This window comes from Scyliorhinus torazame, chromosome 13 (assembly GCF_047496885.1).
Source record: "Scyliorhinus torazame isolate Kashiwa2021f chromosome 13, sScyTor2.1, whole genome shotgun sequence".
Taxonomy (NCBI): domain Eukaryota; kingdom Metazoa; phylum Chordata; class Chondrichthyes; order Carcharhiniformes; family Scyliorhinidae; genus Scyliorhinus; species Scyliorhinus torazame.
Genome location: NC_092719.1, coordinates 90,441,254 through 90,463,760, shown reverse-complemented (window position 1 = coordinate 90,463,760; position 22,507 = coordinate 90,441,254). Strand labels below are relative to the sequence as shown.

Genomic DNA, 22,507 nt, shown 5'->3' with positions numbered 1-22,507 from the left:
GCAGTGGTGTAATCAGGCAAAGTCAGCATGGATTTACGAAAGGAAAATCACGCTTGACGAATCTACTGGAATTCTTTGAAGATGTAAATAGTATGACCATGGAGAGCCGGTGGATGTGGTTCATTTAGACTTTCAGAAGGCTTTCGATAAGGTCTCACATAGAAGATTACTATGTAAAGTTAAAGTGCATGGGATTACGGGTAGCGTCTTGGGATGGATAGAAAGTTGGTTAGCAAACAGGAAGCAAAAAGTTGGAATAAATAGGTCTTTTACTGATTGGCAGGCAGTGAGTGGTGGGGTACCGCAAGGATCTGTGCTTGGACCCCAACTGTTCACATTACATATCAATGATTTAGACCTGGGAACTAAATGCATTATCTACAAATTTGCAGGTGATACAAAGTTGGGTGGGAAGGTGAGCTGTGAGGAGGATGCAGAGATGCTTCAGTGGGATTTGGACAGGCTGAGTGCGTGGGCATATGCATGGCAGATGCAGTATAATGTGGATAAATGTGAGGTTACCCCGCTTCGGCAGTAAAAATATGAAAGCAGACTATTATTTGAATTAGTGTAAATTGAGAGAGGTGGATAATCAGCAAGACCTTGGGTGTCCTCTCGTGAATCAAATGCTGAAAGTAAGTGCGCAGGTACAAAGCAGTAAAGAAAGCAAATGGTATGTGGCCTTCATAGCGAGAGGATTTCAGTATAGGAATGGAGATGTTTTACTGCAGTTGTATAGGGCATTGGTGAGGCCACACCTGGAGTACTGTGTGCAGTTTGGTGCCCTTATCTGAGGAAAGATGTTCTTGCTATGGAGGGAGTGCAGCGCAGGTTTACCAGGCTGATTCCTGGTACGGCGGGGCTGTCACATAAGGAGAGACTAAGTCGCGTAGGATTATGTTATTGGATTATTGGAGTTTAGAAGAGCGAGAGGGCATCTCATCAAAACTTACAAAATTCTAACAGGATTAGACAGGATAGATTCAGAAAGAATGTTCTTGATAGCGGGGTAGTCCAGAACTAGGAGTCATAGTTTGGGGATAAGGGGTAAACCTTTAGGGCTGAGGTGAGGAGAAATTTCCTCACTCAAGAGTGGTGAATCTGTGGAATTCACTATCACAGAAAGTAATTGAGCCAAAATGTGTAATTTAAAGAAGGAATTTGAGATAGCTCTTGGGGCTAATGGGATCAAGGAGTGGAATAGCCTGGGAATGGAATGGAAGGATACGGACTCCTTAACTGCATACGGTTTTAGTTTAGGCAGGTACCATGGTCAGTGCAAGCTTGGAGGGCTGAAGGGCCTGTTCCTGTGCTGTATTGTTTTATGAATATGAGGGGGGAGGAGGGATCAGGGTATTGAACTTGATGATCAGCCACGATCATAATGAATGGTGGAATGGCCGAACGGCATCCTCCTTTCTCTATTTTCGATGTATGTTTTGATGTATGTTGCCTCCTTGGTGCAAGGGTAAGAGACATCATGGATGGGATGCAGAATATTCTACAAGGAGAAGAAGAGTGAGGCAGAAGCTGTGGTACAAGTTGGTACCAACAACATAGCAGGGGCAGGTATTGGGGTTCCACAGCCTGATTTGGAGCAGTGAGGGAGGAAGTTAGAAGTAGGATCGCCAAGATAATAATCGCTGATTACTCCCAGTGCAATGTGCTAGCGAGAGTACAAATTGGAAGGAAGGTAGACAGTATCAATGCGTGACTTGAAGCATGGTGTAGGAGAGAGGACTTCAGATTCCTGGAGCATTGGACCAGTTCTGAGGCAGAGGGCACCTATTCAGGGCTGCATCTAGACAGGACTGGGACCAGCGTCCTCGCAGGAGGTTCACTGGTGAGGGTTGAACCGGAATTGAAAGGGGTTTAGGCACCAGTATGTGGAAGCAGAAAAGTGGAATAAGATGCATAAACTGAGTGTTGGGCTGTATGAGAGAAGGAAATAGTACCATATAGATGCATGTAGAAGCTACAGATCTGATTCACAGAATTGTTATGGTGCAGAAGGAGACCATTTAGCCCATTGTGTCTGCACCGGTTCTCCAAACAAGCACCATTACACAGTGCCGTTCCCCTGCCTTTTCCCCAAACCCCTGCACATTGTTTGTGTTCAAATAATCACCGAATGCCCTTTTGTATGCCTCGATTGAACCTGCCTTCACCACACTTCCTCACATCACATTTGCTTCTTTTGTAAATCACTTTAAATTTGTGCTCTTCAGTTTGCGATGATACAAAAATTGGTGAGGCGGTAAATAGTGAGGAGGATAGCCTCCTACAATCGAGTAGGAGGATATAGATGGGCTGGTCAGATGGTCTGATCAGTGGTGAATGGAATTCAATCCAGATAAGTGTGAGGTGAAGCACTTGAGCAGGACAAACAAGGCAAGGGAATACATGATAAACGACAGGACCCTGCGAAGCACCGAGAATCAGAGGGATCTTGGTATGAACATAGAAAAATACAGCACAGAACAGGCCCTTCGGCCCACGATGTTGTGCCGAACCTTTGTCCTAGATTAATCATAGATTATCATTGAATTTACAGTGCCGAAGGAGGCTATTCAGCCCATTGAGTCTGCACCGGCTCTTGGAAAGAGCACCCTACCCGAAGTCAACACCTCCACCCAACACTAAGGGCAATTTTGGACACTAAGGGCAATTTATCATGGCCAATCCACCTAACCTGCACATCATTGGACTGTGGGAGGAAACCGGAGCACCCGGAGGAAACCCACGCAGACACGGGGAGGATGTGCAGACTCCGCACAGACAGTGACCCAAGCCGGAATCGAACCTGGGACCCTGGAGCTGTGAAGCAATTGTGCTATCCACAATGCTACCGTGCTGCCCTTAAGAACAAATAAATCTACACTATATCATTTTACCGTAATCCATGTACCTATCCAATAGCTGCTTGAAGGTCCCTAATGTTTCCGACTCAACTACTTTCACAGGCAGTGCATTCCATGCCCCCACTACTCTCTGGGTAAAGAACCTACCTCTGACATCCCCCCTATATCTTCCACCATTCACCTTCAATTTATGTCCCCTTGTAATGGTTTGTTCAACCCGGGGAAAAAGACTCTGATTGTCTACTCTATCTATTCCCCTGATCATCTTATAAACCTCTATCAAGTCGCCCCCTCATCCTTCTCCGTTCTAATGAGAAAAGGCCTAGCACCCTCAACCTTTCCTCGCAAGACCTACTCTCCATTCCAGGCAACATCCTGGTAAATCTCCTTTGCCCCTTTTCCAAAGCTTCCACATCCTTCCTAAAATGAGGCGACCAGAACTGTACACAGTACTCCAAATGTGGCCTTACCAAAGTTTTGTACAGCTGCATCATCACCTCGCGGCTCTTAAATTCAATCCCTCTGTTAATGAACGCTAGCACACCATAGGCCTTCTTCACAGCTCTATCCACTTGAGTGGCAACTTTCAAAGATGTATGAACATAGACCCCAAGATCTCTCTGCTCCTCCACATTGCCAAGAACTCTACCGTTAACCCTGTATTCCGCATTCATATTTGTCCTTCCAAAATGTACAACCTCACACTTTTCAGGGTTAAACTCCATCTGCCACTTCTCAGCCCTGATCCTATCTCTGTCTCTTTGCAGCCGACAACAGCCCTCCTCACTATCCACAACTCCACCAATCTTCGTATCGTCTGCAAATTTACTGACCCACCCTTCAACTCCCTCATCCAAGTCATTAATGAAAATCACAAACAGCAGAGGACCCAGAACTGATCCCTGCGGTACGCCACTGGTAACTGGGATCCAGGCTGAATATTTGCCATCCACCACCACTCTCTGACTTCTATCGGTTAGCCAGTTCTTTATCCAACTGGCCAAATTTCCCACTATCCCATGCCTCCTTACTTTCTGTAGACGCCTACCATGGGGAACCTTATCAAATGCCTTACTAAAATCCATGTACACTACATCCACTGCTTTACCTTCATCCACATGCTTGGTCACCTACTCAAAGAATTCAATAAGACTTGTGAGGCAAGACCTACCCCTCACAAATCTGTGCTGACTATCCCTAATCAAGCAGTGTCTTTCCAGATGCTCAGAAATCCTATCCTTCAGTACCCTTTCCATGACTTTGCCTACCACCGAAGTAAGACTAACTGGCCTGTAATTCCCAGGGTTATCCCTATTCCCTTTTTTGAACAGAGGCACGACATTCGCCACTCTCCAATCCCCTGGTACCACCCCTGTTGACAGTGAGGACGAAAAGATCATTCCCAACGGCTCTGCAATTTCATCTCTTGCTTCCCATAGAATCCTTGGATATATCCCGTCAGGCCCGGGGGACTTTTCAAAATGCCCAACTCATCTTCCTTCCTAACAAGTATTTCCTCGAGCTTACCAGTCTGTTTCACACTGTCCTCTCCAACAATATGGCCCCTCTCATTTGTGAATACAGAAGAAAAGTACTCGTTCAAGACCTCTCCTATCTCTTCAGACTCAATACACAATCTCCCGCTACTGTCCTTGATCGGACCTACCCTCGCTCTAGTCATTCTCATATTTCTCACATATGTGTAAAAGGCCTTGGGGTTTTCCTTGATCCTACCCGCCAAAGATTGTTCATACCCTCTCTTAGCTCTCCTAATCCCTTTCTTCAGTTCCCTCCTGGCTATCTTGTATCCCTCCAACGCCCTGTCTGAACCTTGTTTCCTCAGCCTTTCATAAGTCTCCTTTTTCCTCTTAACAAGACATTCAACCTCTCTTGTCAACCATGGTTCCCTCACTCGCCCATCTCTTCCCTGCCTGACAGGGACATACATATCAAGGACACGTAGTACCTGTTCCTTGAACAAGTTCCACATTTAATTTGTGTCCTTCCCTGACAGCCTATGTTCCCAACTTATGCACTTCAATTCTTGTCTGACAATATAGTATTTACCCTTTTTTACCCTTATTTACCCTTCCCCCAATTGTAAACCTTGCCCTGTTGCACGCACCTATCCCTGTCCATTACTAAAGTGAAAGTCACAGAATTGTGGCCACTATCTCCAAAATGCTCCCACACTAACAAATCTATCACTTGCCCTGATTCATTACCAAGTACTAAATCCAATATTGCCCCTCCTCTGGTCGGACAATCTACATACTGTGTTAGAAAAGCTCCCTGGACACACTGCACAAACACCACCCCATCCAAACTATTTGATCTAAAGAGTTTCCACTCAATGTTTGGGAAGTTAAAGTCACCCATGACTACTACCCTGTGACTTCTGCACCTTTCCAAAATCTGTTTCCCAATCTGTTCCTCCACATCTCTGCTACTATTGGGCAGCCTATAGAAAACTCCTAACAAGGTGACTGCTCCTTTCCTATTTTTGACTTCAACCCATACTACCTCATTAGGGTGATACTCCTCGAACTGCCTTTCTGCAGCTGTTGTACTATCTCTAATTAACAATGCCACCCCCCCCCACCTCTTTTACCACCCTCCCTAATCTTATTGAAACATCTATAACCAGGGACCTCCAACAACCATTTCTGCCCCTCTTCTATCCAAGTTTCCGTGATGGCCACCACATCATAGTCCCAAGTACCGATCCATGCCTTAAGTTCACCCACCTTATTCCTGATCCTTCTTGCGTTGGAGTATACACACTTCAACCCATCTCTGTGCCTGCAAGTACTCTCCTTTGTCAGTGTTCCCTTCCCCACTGCCTCATTACACGCTTTGGCGTCCTGAATATCGGCTACCTTAGTTGCTGGATTACAAATCCGGTATGCATGTACACCGGCTCCTTAAGGTAGCAGAGCAGGGGGATACAGTGGTTAAGAAGGCATATGGTACACTTGCCTTTATTAGCTGAGGCATAGAGTTTAAGAGAAGGGAGGTTATGCTGGAACTGGTTAAAACATTGGTTAGGCCACAGCTAGAGAATTATGTACAGTTTGGAATCCACATTAGAGGATGGATGTAATACCACCGGAATGAAATGAAAATGAAAATCGCTTATTGTCACAAGTAGGCTTCAAGTTAAGTTACTGTGAAAAGCCCCTAGTCGCCACATTCCGGCACCTGTTCGGGGAGGCTGGTACGGGAATGAGTGCTGAGGAGATTTATCAGGATGTTGTCTCGGCTGGAGAGTGTTAGTTATGAAGAGAGATTGGATAGACTTAGATTGTTTTCCTTGTAGCAGAGGACAGTGAGGGGTGACATGATTGAGATGTATAAAATGATGAGGGGCAAGATAGAGTAGACAGGAACAAACTTTTCCCCTTGGTGGAGCAGTCAATGACCAGGGGGCATAGATTTCAGGTGAGAGGCAGTAGGTTTAGAGGGGATGGAAGGAAAAAAATATTTACCCAGAAGGTGGTGGGTGTTTAGAATTTGCTGCCTGTAAGGGCGGTGGAGGCAGCAACCCTCATAACATTTAAGAAGTATTGAGGCGGCAGGTGGCACAGTAGTTAGCACTGCTGCCTCATGGCGCTGAGGACCAGGGTTCAATCTCGGCCCTGAGTCTCTGTCCGTGTGGGGTTTGCACATTCTCCCAGTGTTTGTGTGGGTCTCACCACCACAACCCAAAGATGTGCCAGGTAGGTGGATGGCCACGCTAAAATGCCCCTGCCCCCACGCGGAGTTCTAGACAATCTGAAACCACAAAAATTGCAACCAATGGGCATGGTTCTTACCCAATGTTCAAGATTGCTGACATGGCATCAAAGAAAGGACCTGCAGAAGCCCACCAGCTTTGGGCACAACCAGAACATGTGCGCATGGTGCGCCGAGCCCCGCTGAATACCGAACACAGCTATCCTCCATCCCATCAAAAAAACGGCTCATTGTAGCCTACGTGAGGTGAGCTCAAAACACAACTTTTAGCTGAATGAGACACACTGCCTCGCACAGGACGATGTCACGTTCACCCTCCTCTGTGCTTCGTTCCGAACGTCATCCAACAAAATTGGCTATGTTCTATGTATAAGGGACTTTGTGTTAATCCCAGCCTGTCAAAACTCTATTCATAAATAAAACTCCACAGCCCAGGCAACATCCTGGTACATCTCCTCTGCACCCTTTTCCTCCTTTAGTGTGGATTCCAAAACTGCACACAATACTCTAGCTGTGGCCTAACCTACTTTTTATACAGTTCCAGCATCGCCACCCAGCTCTTAAACTCTATGCCTCAGCTAATAAAGGCATGTATAGCATATGTCTTCTTAACCACTGTACCCACCTGCTCTGCAACCTTAAGGGATTGGTGTACCTGCACACAAAGGTCCCTCTGATCCTCGGTGCTTCCCAGGGCCCTGCCATTCATCATGTATTCCTTTGCCTTGTTTGTCCTTCCCAAGTGAATCACCTCACACTTACCCGGATTTGCCACCTGATCAGCCCGTCTATGTCCCCCTGTAATCTAAAGCTACCCTCTTCACTATTTACCACCCTACCGCTATTTACCAGAGGCAGAAAAAAAAAAATCATCATAAATTTCCAGCTGAATGCCCTGTAATTGACAACAGTTTATAAATAAAATTACCTAGAATTCCCTTCTTAAAACAATGAAGAACAACTTTGCTCCTACCAGAAGACCACCCATTAGAATAAATAATGCCATGTGAACAGAATTGGAGGAATGATAAAGAAGGTGTATAACTATTAAAGAACATTGTATAGGAATCAAATTGTAGTTGTGACATACGTTTTGCCTGAAGGTGAAGTGATCTGGAAACAGTATCTTCTGTCCTCACAATCCACCGCCATAACCGAACAATTATCCAGATCCAGGATCAGTCCTCCAGCTACTGCACCTCGTGGCTGACACATTAGATTACCTCCTTGAGTAAAGAAATAAAACCTTTCCCAGGATGTAGACACCAGGCCGGTTTTACTATCAGAAAAAAGGGGAAGAGAGATGCAATTATACCTGAGTTACATCAACCGAGTAAACATTTATAATTAATAAAAATAGAGAGAGAGAGAGAGAGAAAAACAGTTAATGTTTCTCGTTGATTGTCTTCTGCCAGAACTGAAAGATATTAGAGATGAAACAGGTTGTCAACAAGTACATAAGGAGGGGAAAGGGAGGTGGAAAGACAAATGGTTAGCATAGTTGCTCCACAGCTCCAGGGTCCCAGGTTCGATCCCTGGCTTGGGTCACTGTCTGTGTGGAGTCTGCACATTCTCCCCGTGACTGCGTGGGTGCTCCGGTTTCCTCCCACAGTCCAAAGATGTGCAGATTAGGTGGATTGGCCATGCTAAATTGCCCTTAGTGTCCAAAAAAGGTTGGTGGGGTTACAAGGATAAGGTGGAGGCGTGGGCTTAGGTAGGGTGTTCTTTCCAAGGGCCGATGCAGACTCGATGGGCCGAATGGTCTCCTACTGCACTGTAGATTCTATGAAATGGGGTGGTCTGTAATAGGGTGGAAAGCAGGGGCGATTCAATGACAAAAGAGATTATATGCAAGACAAAGGGGCTGCACCAGTGTAATCACTCACACCTTCCACCTTATCACATTTGGAATAGGGAAAGTGAAACCACCATTTAAATGCTGCAATGTGGGAATTTTGTATGGGTAGATGAACTGCTGCCTCATGGCGCCGAGGACCCGGGTTCGACCCCAGCCCCGGGTCACTGTCCTTGTGGACTTTGCATATTCTCCATGTATCCGCGTGGGTTCTCTCCCCCACCCCCACACCCCAAAGATGTGCAGAGTAGGTGGATTGGCAACGCTAAATTGTCCCTCAATTGAAAAAAATATTAACCAGAGTTATACTCATGGGGGATTGCCGTGTACAGTCTTCCTAATGTCCCCAGTTGCTCTCAGGGCTCAAATAACCATTATGGCACAGGAGGAGGCCATTCAGTTCATCAAATTCATGCTGGCTCTCTGTCGAGCAATCCAGTCAGTCCCATTTACCCTATCTGGTAGCCCTACAAGTTTATTTCCCTCCAACACCCATCCAATTTCCTTTTGAAATCATTCATTGCCTCTGCTTCCATCGCCCTCTTATACAGTAAGTTCCAGGTCATTACCATTTGTACGAAGTCTTACAATACCAGGTTAAAGTCCAACAGGTTTGTTTCGATGTCACTAGTTTTCGGAGCGCTGCTCCTTCCTCAGGTGTCCCGATTTGATTGGACAAGCCATTCGTTCCCCTGACCTGGTGGGCTCTTCCTAAGTTAAGTATTGGCCAGTAGTGATAGGTTTATTAGATAAATAGGAGTACTAGGGTATTAATATTGCTTGTTGTATATAATAAATGACCGTTGTTTTAATCCTTACTAAGCGGTGTGCTGTATTATTAATCATAACCTGAACTTGAACCACGTGGCGGTATCATAAAGATACCTGGCGACTCATGAGCAAAGGTGACGTAAACAGAGCAAATAGACTAAGGCTAAAAAGAGCAACAAATCAGCTAATGGGAAAAGGGTTTTCTTTGCCTACTTTATCTTAACCTGTCATGATCTTTTACACCTATATCAAACTTCCCCTTAACCTCCTTTACTCCAAGGAGAATAACAATTTTCAACTTAACTTTGCAGCTAAAATTCCTCATCCCTCGAACAATTCAGATAAATCTCCTCTGCATCCTCAAAGACCCTCACATTCTTCCTGAAGTGGTGACTAGAACTGGCCTACCCAGAGATTTATTGATTTTGATACTCAATACTCAATCAGTACTTCAGAACTCTATACCTCTAAATATGAAGCCCAAGTTCCAAACTACTTTGTCAATATGTCCTTCTAAGATCCATGCCCAGGACTCCCCAGGATCCACTGACCCGTATACTCTTCAAAACTGTGTCATTAAGTCTATGTTGCCTCTTCCTATCCTTTCTCCCAAAATGCATTACCTGCACTTCTCTATTAAATTTATCTGACACTTGCCTGCCCATTCTATGGCCTATGTCCTGTTGCAGTTGATTGACATCATCTTCACTGTCTACCACACCTCCAAGCTTGGTATCATCGTCAAATTTTGAAATTTTACTCTGTATTTTAAAATCCAAGTTATTTAAATATTGAAAAGCAGTAGCCCTCGCACTTACCGTTGAGGAAGATCACTTTTTTGCACCCTCTATTATGATAAATAACATTGTGTTAAATGGTTATGAGAATTCTGTGCAGTCTAGGCCATCTCTGTTCATACACTAAATACAATGGAAATGCTATTATCTGTGCAAATTAAATCGTGCAGTATTTGATGGGCTCCCATTATTTTGACTCCAGTTGAAAATAAGGGCAAACAATGACTATTCTCAGTGGGAATCTATGGATGTGGTGTCTCCGCAATCTTGAAATCAGACCCCATTAGTTCCTGCAAAATATTTTAACCCCAACATCTTATTCCTGATTGAGCACAAGAATGGCCGGAGATAAAATGCTTGGAGCAATTTTCCTACCAAATCCTCTCAACAGGCATGTTCTGACCAGCTAGCTCGGCCCATATGCTAGGCAAGCAAGGGTCTCGTTCAAACACAGAAGTCTAGGTCTGATGATGCCATTCTAATGCGGACAATATTCTACATCGTCAGCTGCCTTGGGCACTGGAGCAGTGGAGCCAAAGGAGCGACATGAAGTGAGAGAGGCGAGAACAATGGAGACATGAGGGATGTAAAGGTAAGTAATTTATTTTTCATGGTTTACTTGTGGGCAGGGCTGCAAGAGTGTTAAGCGCCCCAGGCTTACCCCTCCTCCTGACTATGATCACTTGCCAACCCACACCATTTAGCTGACTGCCAGGGGCAGTTCCAGCAATTTCACAGTCAAAGCCTCAACTGGCATCTGGATGAACTGACATTCTGGATGCAGGAGTCCTCTGGGAGCTAAACTACTTCCCTGACTAGATTGGGTCGTTTAATCCTAAACATTGTCTACAGTAACGTTGGCTATGACAAGTTCAATGGTTGCTCTTCTCTTGATATTACAGAGCACCAGGCCAAGAACGCAGTACACCTATTAGTCTCAATATGCAGTTTAATGCCACTTCTTGCTATCCAATGCAGTTGTGTCACAGTCCTCTTGTGGCTCTTGGTCGACCTCATATTATCATTGCTGCTGCCAGTGAAAAGTGTGGTCTGTTAATCTGACAGAACTAATCGGCACTGTAGCAACTCACCAAGGCTCCTTCGACAACACCTTCCAAACCTAGGGCCTCTGCCACCTCGAAGGACAGAGGCAGTAGATGCTTGGGAACACTGCCATCTGCAAGTTCCCTCAAAGCCACATGCTACCTTGACTTGGAACGATATCTCTGCTCCCATACTGTGTCAAAATCCTGGAACCCCCTTCCTAACTGAACTGTGGGTAAAACTATATCACATGGACAGCAACTGCCCAAGTTGGCGACTCATCGTCATCTTCTAAAGGGCAATTAGGGATGGGCAACAAATGTTGGCCCAGCTAGCAGCGTCCACATCACGTGAAAGAATAAATTTTAAAGTATCTGGGTTTTAGTGGGAAAAAGACCAGTTCTGCACCCAGGGGAAGTCTGGAATTGTTTTCCCTGCTCGCTAGTGGTATTCACTAATTAATTCACTTCCTCTCTCAATGGGAGACAGGAGCTGCAAGATCAGAAAGAACATGGACAGGATGGCAGGCCGAGCAGAGAACAGGCCTTCTAGTTAATTACAAGACATCCACGTGCAAACAGATGCCTGTCCCAGTCTAAAATTTTAATATTAACAGCTTTAGGTTTAACAAACTGAAAATGTAATGTCCTTACTTTCGAATATTCAGGTAGCCAGCTTTTTGAAGGAGATTCCTGTTAGCTGGTTTGGATGCAGTGGTGTTGTTATCGGGAATATAGATGGACTCATTGGTTAGCATCAAATCCTGTTGGGCCAATCTCATACTTTCAGTTTCAGTGTCCAGTTGCCCTTGGATACTATATTAGATAACATATAGGAAACATATTTAGTGCAGTGAACAGTTTCACCAGGAGAGTAACTATTAAAGATTCCCCTTCAATAAATGAAATACAACTTTTTTCACATTCAACATATTTGGGACATTTGTTGAATGTCTCCTCTTTTGAAAACTATAGAAATACTGAGAAGTAAATCCCCCAAATCAAGAAAATATGTCTTGTCATGTTGGAAAGACTAGTTTTTACAACCTTTGAACCATGGTTGCAACAGAAGATAAAAAATCTTCCAGCTTCTTGGAAAACATCTCCACTCCCATCTTGAAAAAGTTGATCTGTAATACACAAGATGAGAGAAGTGCATTCTTAAGTTTTAAATGTTCTGTAGTTAAAGATTAGGCCAACATAACTGTTACATATTATCTGGTTACAAACACTTCCGAAATCCATATGTATTAAACAGACTGATGTATGAACGATTACCACATCCGAGGTGGTACTGTCCAAGCTCTGGCCTTCACATTGGTGAGCACTGCAGAGGTTTGGAGACCACATGCATCATTTAATTCCCCAATAATTTCAGTTGCTGAAACCAACACCTCCCGTTGTTGTAATTTAAGATTTAAACGTCAAAAACAGTCCTTGCCAAAGTTCTGGAACCACATAACTCAAACAAAGCGGATAAATAAAATGATTTACCCTGGTTATGAGTTACATAACCAGTCAGATAAATATATGATGCAGATTATGCTAATATATTCTTACTTTTGTACTACTTTGGCAAAATCCAGGCAAATAAATTTGGAGTAAAAAGATAGCATCAATAATGGTGACTATGTAACTATTGGATTATAGTTTTAAAAAACCATCAGATTCAGTGTGCTTTAGGGAAGGAAATTTGCCATCCTTACAGGGTTCCATGCAATTCCAGATCCAAAACAACATATTTGACAGGACTGAAACGACTGAACAATTCACTGAGACCAGCTTTTTACTCCAGATTTATTTGATCAATTCAATTAAAATTTTTCAGCTAACTTGGTGGAATTTGAATGTGTCTCTCTGGATTACTAGTCTGATTAAGCAAATACAATGCTATCACACCGTATCCTTATTGCAATGCAGTTGTATCATTTGAAGGTATGAATTTTTATTATTTATAATTCTTCTAATTATAACAGGTGTGTTGGAAGTGTCTCCAGCTGCTCAAGCATGGGTTCAGCATTTCTAGGTGGGCCTTGGTAGAATGCTCTTTCGGACAGTTTGTGCTGCCTCAATGACCTCCTTCTGAACTGTAGGGATTCATTGAATGGTTGTCTATGTTTAGAGTGGATAAGTCGGTTGGTCTGAATGGTTTACAACACAATTTCTAATGGAAGTGGAAGTAAAAGTAGTGGAAGGACTCGTCATAATCGTCCATCTTCCCTAGATACGGGGAAGAATAGAAAAGTAGGGGTTCCTTGTTGTAATTATTGGCAAGATCATATGTTTTGGTCTCCTTATTTAAGGAAGGATATAAAATTGAGGCTCATGGTAGTACGAGGGTCAGTATCTGGAATAAAAAAGTGGGTGAAATAACAAGTGCAAAGGGTTGTTTTTCAGATTGGAAGATGGTAGTCCCGTACCAGCCTCCCCAAACAGGCACCGGCGTGTGGCGACTAGGGGCTTTTCACAGTAACTTCATTGAAGCCTACTCGTGACAATAAGCAATTTTCATTTCATTTTTTAGTCAATGGTATTCCCCAAGGATCAGTGTCTTTTTGATTCTATATAAATGACTTGGATACTGGAATACACAGTAAAATTTCAAAATTTGCTGTCGATACCAAAATTGAGGGCGTGGCAAACAGAGAGGATGATACCAATCAACTGCAATATGATATGGTTCTGAAGAATGTGCAAGGACAGAGGGATCTGGAGATAGCAGGCAATAGAGAGAGTCATCGGTAAAGCATACAGCACCTTGGTCTTCATAGACGGAGATATTGAGTACAAAAGCAGGGATGTTATTATAAGCATTTCTAAAACTCTGGTTCAGTCAGTTCTGGTCACCACTCTTAAGGAGGATTTAAGGGTCCTCACAGGGTGCAGAGGACATTTACCAGAATAATTCTGGATGACAATCGAGTCATAGAATTTACAGTGCAGAAGGAGGCCATTCGGCCCATCGAGTCTGCACCGGTCCTTGGAAAGAACAGCCTACTTAGGCCCACGCCTCCACCCTATCCCCGTAACCCAGTAATCCTACCTAACCTTTTGGACACAAAGGGGTAATTTAGCATGGCCAATCCACCTAACCTGCACATCTTTGGACTCTGGGAGGAAACCGGAGCACCAGGAGGAAGCCCACGCACACACGGGGAGAAAGTGCAAACTCCACACAAACAGTCACCCGAGACTGGAATTGAACCTGGGACACTGGAGATGTGAGGCAGCAGTGCTAATCATTATGCCGCCATGCTGCCCCAAATTTTTGTTACAAAGATAGATTGGAGAAGTTGTGATTGTTCTCTCCTTGGAGCAAAGGAAGTTGAGGGAGATTTGATAGAGATGTCAAGATTATGATAAGTTTGCCTAAGGCAAGTTATTCTCAAGACAAGGACGAGCAGACACAGGTTTAAGGCTTTTAGCAAAAGATGTGAGGAATAACTTTTGATGCAATGAAAGGATACAATTTGGAATTTTCTGGAAACAAGAAACAACATGATATTAATACAAAACTGGGGAACACTTGAAAATAAACTTGTGGGGCTATGTGGGTAGAACTGGGGTATAGGGATCGACTGGATTGTTGTAAAGGCCGATGTATGATCATGTATTTTTTAGTTCATTATTTTTCTGCTCTGAAGTTCTCAGGAGACAGGAATTGTGGATGCCTCATCAGCACAAGATAGTTTGTGGTGGATTTATCACAGCATGGAGAGTAAATTCTGACACTCTACATCTGAGCTTCACAGTGAGGCCAAATATTTCATGATTTACAAAATTCACAAAACAGAACCTTTGTAACACCCAAATTGTATACAAGGTCTGACAGATTCACTAACCTGACTCTGTGTAAAACCAAGCAATGGATCCAGCATTGCCACCCGTTTCCTGTACTGTAGTGCGTTTAAGGCGCAGAAGTATTGCAAGGAGGACTGATGTTGTCTTTTTCTCGCAGTCGCAACTTCTGCCACTGCTTCCGCCTTCAACTGAAAAATAGAAGCAGCATGTGAATGATTTAGGTAAGCTTCAAACTGTTTTCCTGCAAGCATACATTGGCAAAACATTAATTCCTACTGTACAAGCCTGATCTTTTAATTATCTTACTGGTATTGTTGGTTTGCCAGGTAAGAGAAGAAATTATAAATCTGTTCCTTTGATAACATTCCCTTCCTTAGTGACAACAGGATTTATATCATCATGTAAACTAAAGACAGTAAGTTGCAGGAGAAAACTAAGGAAAGAAACAACTATTAAAACATTAGGTTAATTATTAAATATTATGAAGGTACTTGGTTCAATGGACATACTTATGAAGACAGTAAATTCTGTTTAATATAATTTCATATAGTAAACACACATGTAAACATGATGTAATGGAAACATTAAATGGAGCAAAAGGAGCTTTAACACACCCCAAATTGCCATTGACAGAATCTAACTTTACAGGCCACTGTCGTTGTCACCCTGCTGTATGGAGCAGGATTCAGGGTCTGCTACAGGCTTCACGTTAAAGCTCCAGAACACTTCCAAAGACAACTGAGATCCATGATGAGAATTTGATTGAAGGAAAAACAAAATCACAAACAATGAGGTCCTCCAATGTGCTGGGTTCAACACCCTCCAGAAAACTCAACAATGACTTCTGCACGGATGATGATCTTCTCCAGGGAAGAGTTTCATTGGCAAATGATATCAAGGTGATCAATACAAATGATATAACCACACCCAAATTTAAAAAAAGGTGCACTGTAGAGCACCTGTCTTGGAAAAGTACAGATGCCGGCAGGTCCCCATGCAGGCAATCATTGGGCAGCACAGTAGCACAGTGGTTAGCACTGTTGCTTCACAGCGCCAGGGCCCCAATTCGATTCACTGCTTGGGTCACTGTCTGTGCAGAGTCTGCATGTTCTCCCCATGTCTATGTGGGTTTCCTCCAGGTGCTCCGGTTTCCTCCAGATGTCCTACGGTCAAGGATGGCTCGGAATGGGTACAGGACATTCTGGAGGGGGAGGGTGAACAGCCAGTGATCATGGTACACATCGGTACAAACGACATAGGCAAAAAAAGGGATGCAGTCCAAAAGCAGAATACAGGGAGCTAGGAAGAAAGTTAAGAAATTGGACCTCAAAGGTAGTGATCTCAGGATTCAAGAAGGGGAGTAGAGACAACCCCGGTAACTATAGACCAGTGAGCCTTACTTCTGTTGTGGGCAAAATTTTGGAAAGGTTTATAAGAGACAGGGTGTATAATCACGTGGAAAGGAATAATTTGATTAGACATAGTCAACACGGTTTCGTGAAGGACCTAACGAGAGAGCTAAGAAGAGCCAGGAGGGGACATGAGAAGTCTTTGGCAGGTAGGATCAAGGATAACTCTAAAGCTTTCTATAGATATGTCAGGAAAAAAAGAATGACTAGGGTAAGAGTAGAGCCAGTCAAGGACAGTAGTGGGAAGTTGTGCTTGGAGTCCGAGGAGATAGGAGAGGTGCTAAATGAATATTTTTCGTCAGTATTCACACAGGAAAAAGACAATGTTGTCGAGGAGAATACTGAGATTCAGGCTACTAGACTAGAAGGGTTTGAGGTTCAGAAGGAGGAGGTATTAGCAATTCTGGAAAGTGTGAAAATAGATAAGTCACCTGGGCTGGATGGGATTTATCCTAGGATTCTCTGGGAAGCTAGGGAGGAGATTGCTGAGCCTTTGGCCATGATCTTTAAGTCATCTTTGTCTACAGGAATAGTGCCAGAAGACTGGAGGATAGCAAATGTTGTCCCCTTGTTCAAGAAGGGGAGTAGAGATAACCCCGGTAACTATAGACCAGTGAGCCTTACTTCTGTTGTGGGAAAAATCTTGGAAAGGTTTATAAGAGATAGGATGTATAATCATCTGGAAAGGAATAATTTGATTAGAGATAGTCAACACGGTTTTGTGAAGGGTAGGTCGTGCCTCAGAAACCTTATAGAGTTCTTTGAGAAGGTGACCAAACAGGTGGATGAGGGTAAAGCAGTTGATGTGGTGTATATGGATTTCAGTAAAGCGTTTGATAAGGTTCCCCACGGTAGGCTACTGCAGAAAATACGGAAGCATGGGACTCAGGGAGATTTAGCAGTTTTGATCAGAAATTGGCTAGCTGGAAGAAGACAAAGGGTGGTGATGGTTGATGGGAAGTGTTCAGACTGGAGTCCAGTTACTCGTGGTGTACCACAAGGATCTGTTTTGGGGCCACTGCTGTTTGTCATTTTTATAAATGACCTGGAGGAGGGCGTAGAAGGATGGGTGAGTAAATTTGCAGATGACACTAAAGTTGGTGGAGTTGTGGACAGTGCGGAAGGATGTTACAAGTTACAGAGGGACATAGATAAGCTGCAGCGCTGGGCTGAGAGGTGGCAAATGGAGTTTAATGCAGAAAAGTGTGCGGTGATTCATTTTGGAAGGAATAACAGAAAGACAGAGTACTGGGCTAATGGTAAGATTCTTGGCAGTGTGGATGAGCAGAGAGATCTCGGTATCCATGTACTTAGATCCCTGAAAGTTGCCACTCAGGTTGAGAGGGTTGTTAAGAAGGCGTACGGTGTGTTAGCTTTTATTGGTAGAGGGATTGAGTTTCGGAGCCATGAGGTCATGTTGCAGCTGTACAAAACTCTGGTGCGGCTGCATTTGGAGTATTGCGTGCAATTCTGGTCACCGCATTATAGGAAGGATGTGGAAGCATTGGAAAGGGTGCAGAGGAGATTTATCAGAATGTTGCCTGGTATGGAGGGAAGATCTTATGAGGAAAGGCTGAGGGACTTGAGGCTGTTTTCGTTAGAGAGAAGAAGGTTAAGAGGTGACTTAATTGAGGCATACAAGATGATCAGAGGATTGGATAGGGTGGACAGTGAAAGCCTTTTTCCTCGGATGGGATGTCTAGCACGAGGGGACATAGCTTTAAATTGAGGGGAGATAGATATAAGACAGACGTCAGAGGTAGGTTCTTTATTCAGAGAGTAGTAAGGGTGTGGAATGCCCTGCCTGCAACAGTAGTGGTCTCGCCAACACTAAGGGTATTCAAATGGTCATTGGATAGACATATAGACGATAAGGGAATAGTGTAAATGGGCTTTAGAGTGGTTTCACAGGTCGGCGCAACATCGAGGGCCGAAGGACCTGTACTGCGCTGTAATGTTCTATGTTCTACCGGTGCCATGTACTAGTCAGAGTAGAAATGACAGGATACATTAAATAAATACGAGGCTGAAGAGATGGTGTCAGGGGGAGGGTTTCAGATTCCTGGGGCATTGTGACCTGTTCTGGGGGAGAGTGATCCTGTACAAACTGGACGGGTTACACCTGGCAGGACTGGGACTGATGTCTTCGGTGGGTTAATTGCTAGAGCGGTTGGGGAGTGTTTAAACTAATATGCCAGGGGGGTGGGAACCTATGCTAGGAGTCAGAGAAAGAGGGAGCAAGGATAAAAACAAAAGGTAGAAAAGTGAAGAAGAAAAGGGATAGGTGGAGAAACCAATGGCAAAATTCAAACAGGGCAAAGGAGAAAAATATTGGGAGCAAGACTGTGGTGATACACCACTGTACCTCCCTACCATTGTACATAGTATATAATAGTTGTGCGTAACGTGGCCCTGTTATACTGTGTATTGTACTGTAACTCTGCAGAGGTTCGGTCACTGGTAGGTAACCCGACCTGGCCACGGAGAGCTCCGCCTTAGCCACTCCCCCGGGAGTCAGTATAAGAACCTCTTCTGGGACAGCCCCCATTCTGTCTGGGGTCGTCTGTGTCGGGTAAGCCTCCCATGTAGTATATTAAAGCCTGAGTTAAAGTCTCACATGTCTTTGTGGTTCTTGACGCTTAGCGCATCAAAGACAAACAATGTGCAAGGAGCATTTGCAATAAAGTGGATGAACTAATCGCGCAGATAGATATAAATAGGTCCGATATAATTGGGATTACGGAGACATGACTGCAGGGTGACCAGGGATGGGAACTGAATATCCCAGAGTATTTAGTATTTAGGAACGACAGGCATAAAAGAAAAGGTGGTGGTGTGGCACTGCTGGTTAAAGAGGAAATTAACACAACAGTGAAAACAGATATTAGCTCTGTCAATGTGGAGTCTGTATGGTACAGTTAAGAAATACCATGGGGCAAAAAACATTAATGGGTGTCATATATAGACCCACAAACTGCTGTGCTGATGTTGGGAATGGCATTATACACAAAATACAGCACGGTAGCAGTGTGGCTAGCACAATTGCTTCACAGCTCCAGGGTCCCAGGTTCGATTCCGGCTTGGGTCACTGTCTGTGCGGAGTCTGCACGTCCTCCCAGTGTGTGCGTGGGTTTCCTCCGGGTGCTCCGGTTTCCTCCCACAGTCCAAAGATGTGCAGGTTAGGTGGATTGGCCTTGATAAATTGACCTTAGTGTCCAAAATTGTCCTTAGTGTTGGGTGGGGTTGCTGGGTTATGGGGATAGGGTGGAGGTGTTGACCTTGGGTAGGGTGCTCTTTCCAAGAGCCGGTGCAGACTCGATGGGCCGAATGGTCTCCTTCTGCACTGTAAATTCTATGAAAATTAGAGATGCATGTAATAAGTGAACATCGGTGATCATGGGTGATTTTAAGCTCCACATAGATTGGGCGAATCAAATTAGCCGCAATAGAAAATAGAAAATACAGCACAGAACAGGCCCTTCGGCCCACGATGTTGTGCCAAACCTTTGTCCTAGATTAATCATAGATTATCATTGAATTTACAGTGCAGAAGGAGGCCATTCGGCCCCCTGAGTCTGCACCGGCTCTTGGAAAGAGCACCCTACCCAAACTCAACACCTCCACCCAACACCAAGGGCAATTTTGGACACTAAGGGCAATTTATCATGGCCAATCCACCTACCCTGCACATCTTTGGACTGTGGGAGGAAACCGGAGTACCCGGAGGAAACCCACGCAGACACGGGGAGGACGTGCGGACTCCGCACAGACTGTGACCTAAGCCGGAATCGAACCTGGGACCCTGGAGCTGTGAAGCAATTGTGCTATCCACAATGCTACCGTGCTGCCCTTAAGAACAAATAAATCTACACTATATAATTTTACCGTAATCCATGTACCTATCCAATAGCTGCTTGAAGGTCCCTAATGTTTCCGACTCAACTACTTCCACAGGCAGTGCATTCCATGCCCCCACTACTCTCTGGGTAAAGAACCTACCTCTGATATCCCTCCAATATCTTCCACCTTTCACCTTAAATTTATGTCCCCTTGTAATGGTTTGTTCCACCCGGGGAAAAAGTCTCTGACTGTCTACTCTATCTATTCCCCTAATCATCTTATAAACCTCTATCAAGTCGCCCCTCATCCTTCTCCGTTCTAATGAGAAAAGGCCTAGCACCCTCAACCTTTCCTCGTAAGACCTACTCTCCATTCCAGGCAACATCCTGGTAAATCTTCTTTGCACCTTTTCCAAAGCATCCACATCCTTCCTAAAATGAGGTGACCAGAACTGTACACAGTACTCCAAATGTGGCCTTACCAAAGTTTTGTACAGCTGCATCATCACCTCACGGCTCTTAAATTCAATCCCCCTGTTAATGAACGCGAGCACACCATAGGCCTTCTTCACAGCTCTATCCACTTGAGTGGCAACTTTCAAAGATGTATGAACATAGACCCCAAGATCTCTCTGCTCCTCCACATTGCCAAGAACTCTACCGTTAACCCTGTATTCCGCATTCATATTTGTCCTTCCAAAATGGACAACCTCACACTTTTCAGGGTTAAACTCCATCTGCCACTTCTCAGCCCAGCTCTGCATCCTATCTATGTCTCTTTGCAGCCGACAACAGCCCTCCTTACTATCCACAACTCCACCAATCTTCGTATCGTCTGCAAATTTACTGACCCACCTTTCAACTCCCTCATCCAAGTCATTAATGAAAATCACAAACAGCAGAGGACCCAGAACTGATCCCTGCGGTTCGCCACTGGTAATTGGGATCCAGGCTGAATACTTGCCATCCACCACCACTCTCTGACTTCTATCGGTTAGCCAGTTCATTATCCAACTGGCCAAATTTCCCACTATCCCATGCCTCCTTACTTTCTGCAGAAGCCTACCATGGGGAACCTTATCAAATGCCTTACTAAAATCCATGTACACTACATCCACTTGTACAGGTCCCACCTTCCCCAGAATGCGCTCCAATTATCCAAATACCCGAAGCCCTCCCTCCTACACCATTCCTGCAGCCACGTGTTCAACTGCACTCTCTCCCTATTCCTAGCCTCGCTATCATGTGGCACCGGCAACAAACCAGAGATGACAACTCTGTCTGTCCTGGCTTTTAACTTCCAGCCTAACTCCCTAAACTTGTTTATTACCTCCACACCCCTTTTCCTACCTATGTCGTTGGTACCAATGTGCACCACGACTTCTGGCTGCTCACCCTCCCCCTTAAGCATCCTGAAGACACGGTCCGAGACATCCCTGACCCTGGCACCCGGGAGGCAACATACCTTCCGGGAGTCTCGCTCGCGACCACAGAATCTCCTATCTATTCCCCTAACCATTGAATCTCCTACAACTATTGCTTTTCTATTCTCCCCCCTTCCCTTCTGAGCCCCAGAGCCAGACTCAGTGCCAGAGACCTGGCCGCTAGGGCCTTCCCCTGGTAGGTCATCCCCCCCAACAGCATCCAAAACGGTATACTTGTTTTGAAGGGGAACGGCCACGAGGGATCCCTGCACTGTCTGCCTGTTTGTTTTTTTCCCCCTGACTGTAACCCAGCTATTCTTGTCCTGTACCTTGGGTGTGGTTACCTCCCTGTAACTCTTCTCTATAACCCCCTCCTGCCTCCCGGATGATCCGAAGTTCATCCATCTTCAGCTCCAGTTCCCTAACACGGTCTTTGAGGAGCTGAAGTTGGGTGCACTTCCTGCAGGTATAGTCAGCGGGGACACCAGTGGTATCCCTCACCACCCACATCCTACAGGAGGAGCATGCAACTGGCCTAGCCTCCATCCCCTCTTACCTGACAGAATATAGCTGCCCTGTGGACTAATTAGATCTCCGCCCTCCGACTCTGCTCCCAGTCAGCTACACTTTCTGTAAACTCCTGGCTCTCTTCTCACTCTTTGCGGAAATGTCAGAAACAAAATGAAAGGAGCACCTTACTCCCTCCTCACCTAACTCCCTCGGTCACCAAACTCTTACTATAGCACTCAAATGCACCAAATTCAGCACTCCCTCGGTCACCAAACTCTTACTATAGCACTCAAATGCACCAAATTCAGCACTCCCTCGGTCACCAAACTCTTACTATTGCACTCAAATGCACCAAATTCAGCACTCCCTCGGTCACCAAACTCTTACTATAGCACTCAAATGCACCAAATTCAGCACTCAGTGCAAACAAAGTCTGCACTGTAGAGGATCACTTTTATACTG

The 22,507-nt window shown here is 44.7% G+C and overlaps 1 protein-coding gene across 3 annotated transcripts in view; it reads right to left on the bottom strand.

Moving 5' to 3' along the window:
• The window catches only part of appl2 (adaptor protein, phosphotyrosine interaction, PH domain and leucine zipper containing 2), a 271,692-nt gene that overhangs the window by 86,384 nt on the left and 162,801 nt on the right, over nucleotides 1-22,507 (bottom strand). For all 3 annotated transcript variants that reach the window (XM_072471949.1, XM_072471947.1, XM_072471948.1), the window contains 4 exons: nucleotides 14,905-15,051; nucleotides 12,110-12,192; nucleotides 11,717-11,878; nucleotides 7,687-7,875 (listed from right to left, as the gene is read on the bottom strand). In XM_072471949.1, coding sequence (XP_072328050.1) covers nucleotides 7,687-7,875; nucleotides 11,717-11,878; nucleotides 12,110-12,192; nucleotides 14,905-15,051 — 581 coding nt within the window. The remainder of the gene's footprint in view (nucleotides 1-7,686; nucleotides 7,876-11,716; nucleotides 11,879-12,109; nucleotides 12,193-14,904; nucleotides 15,052-22,507) is intronic.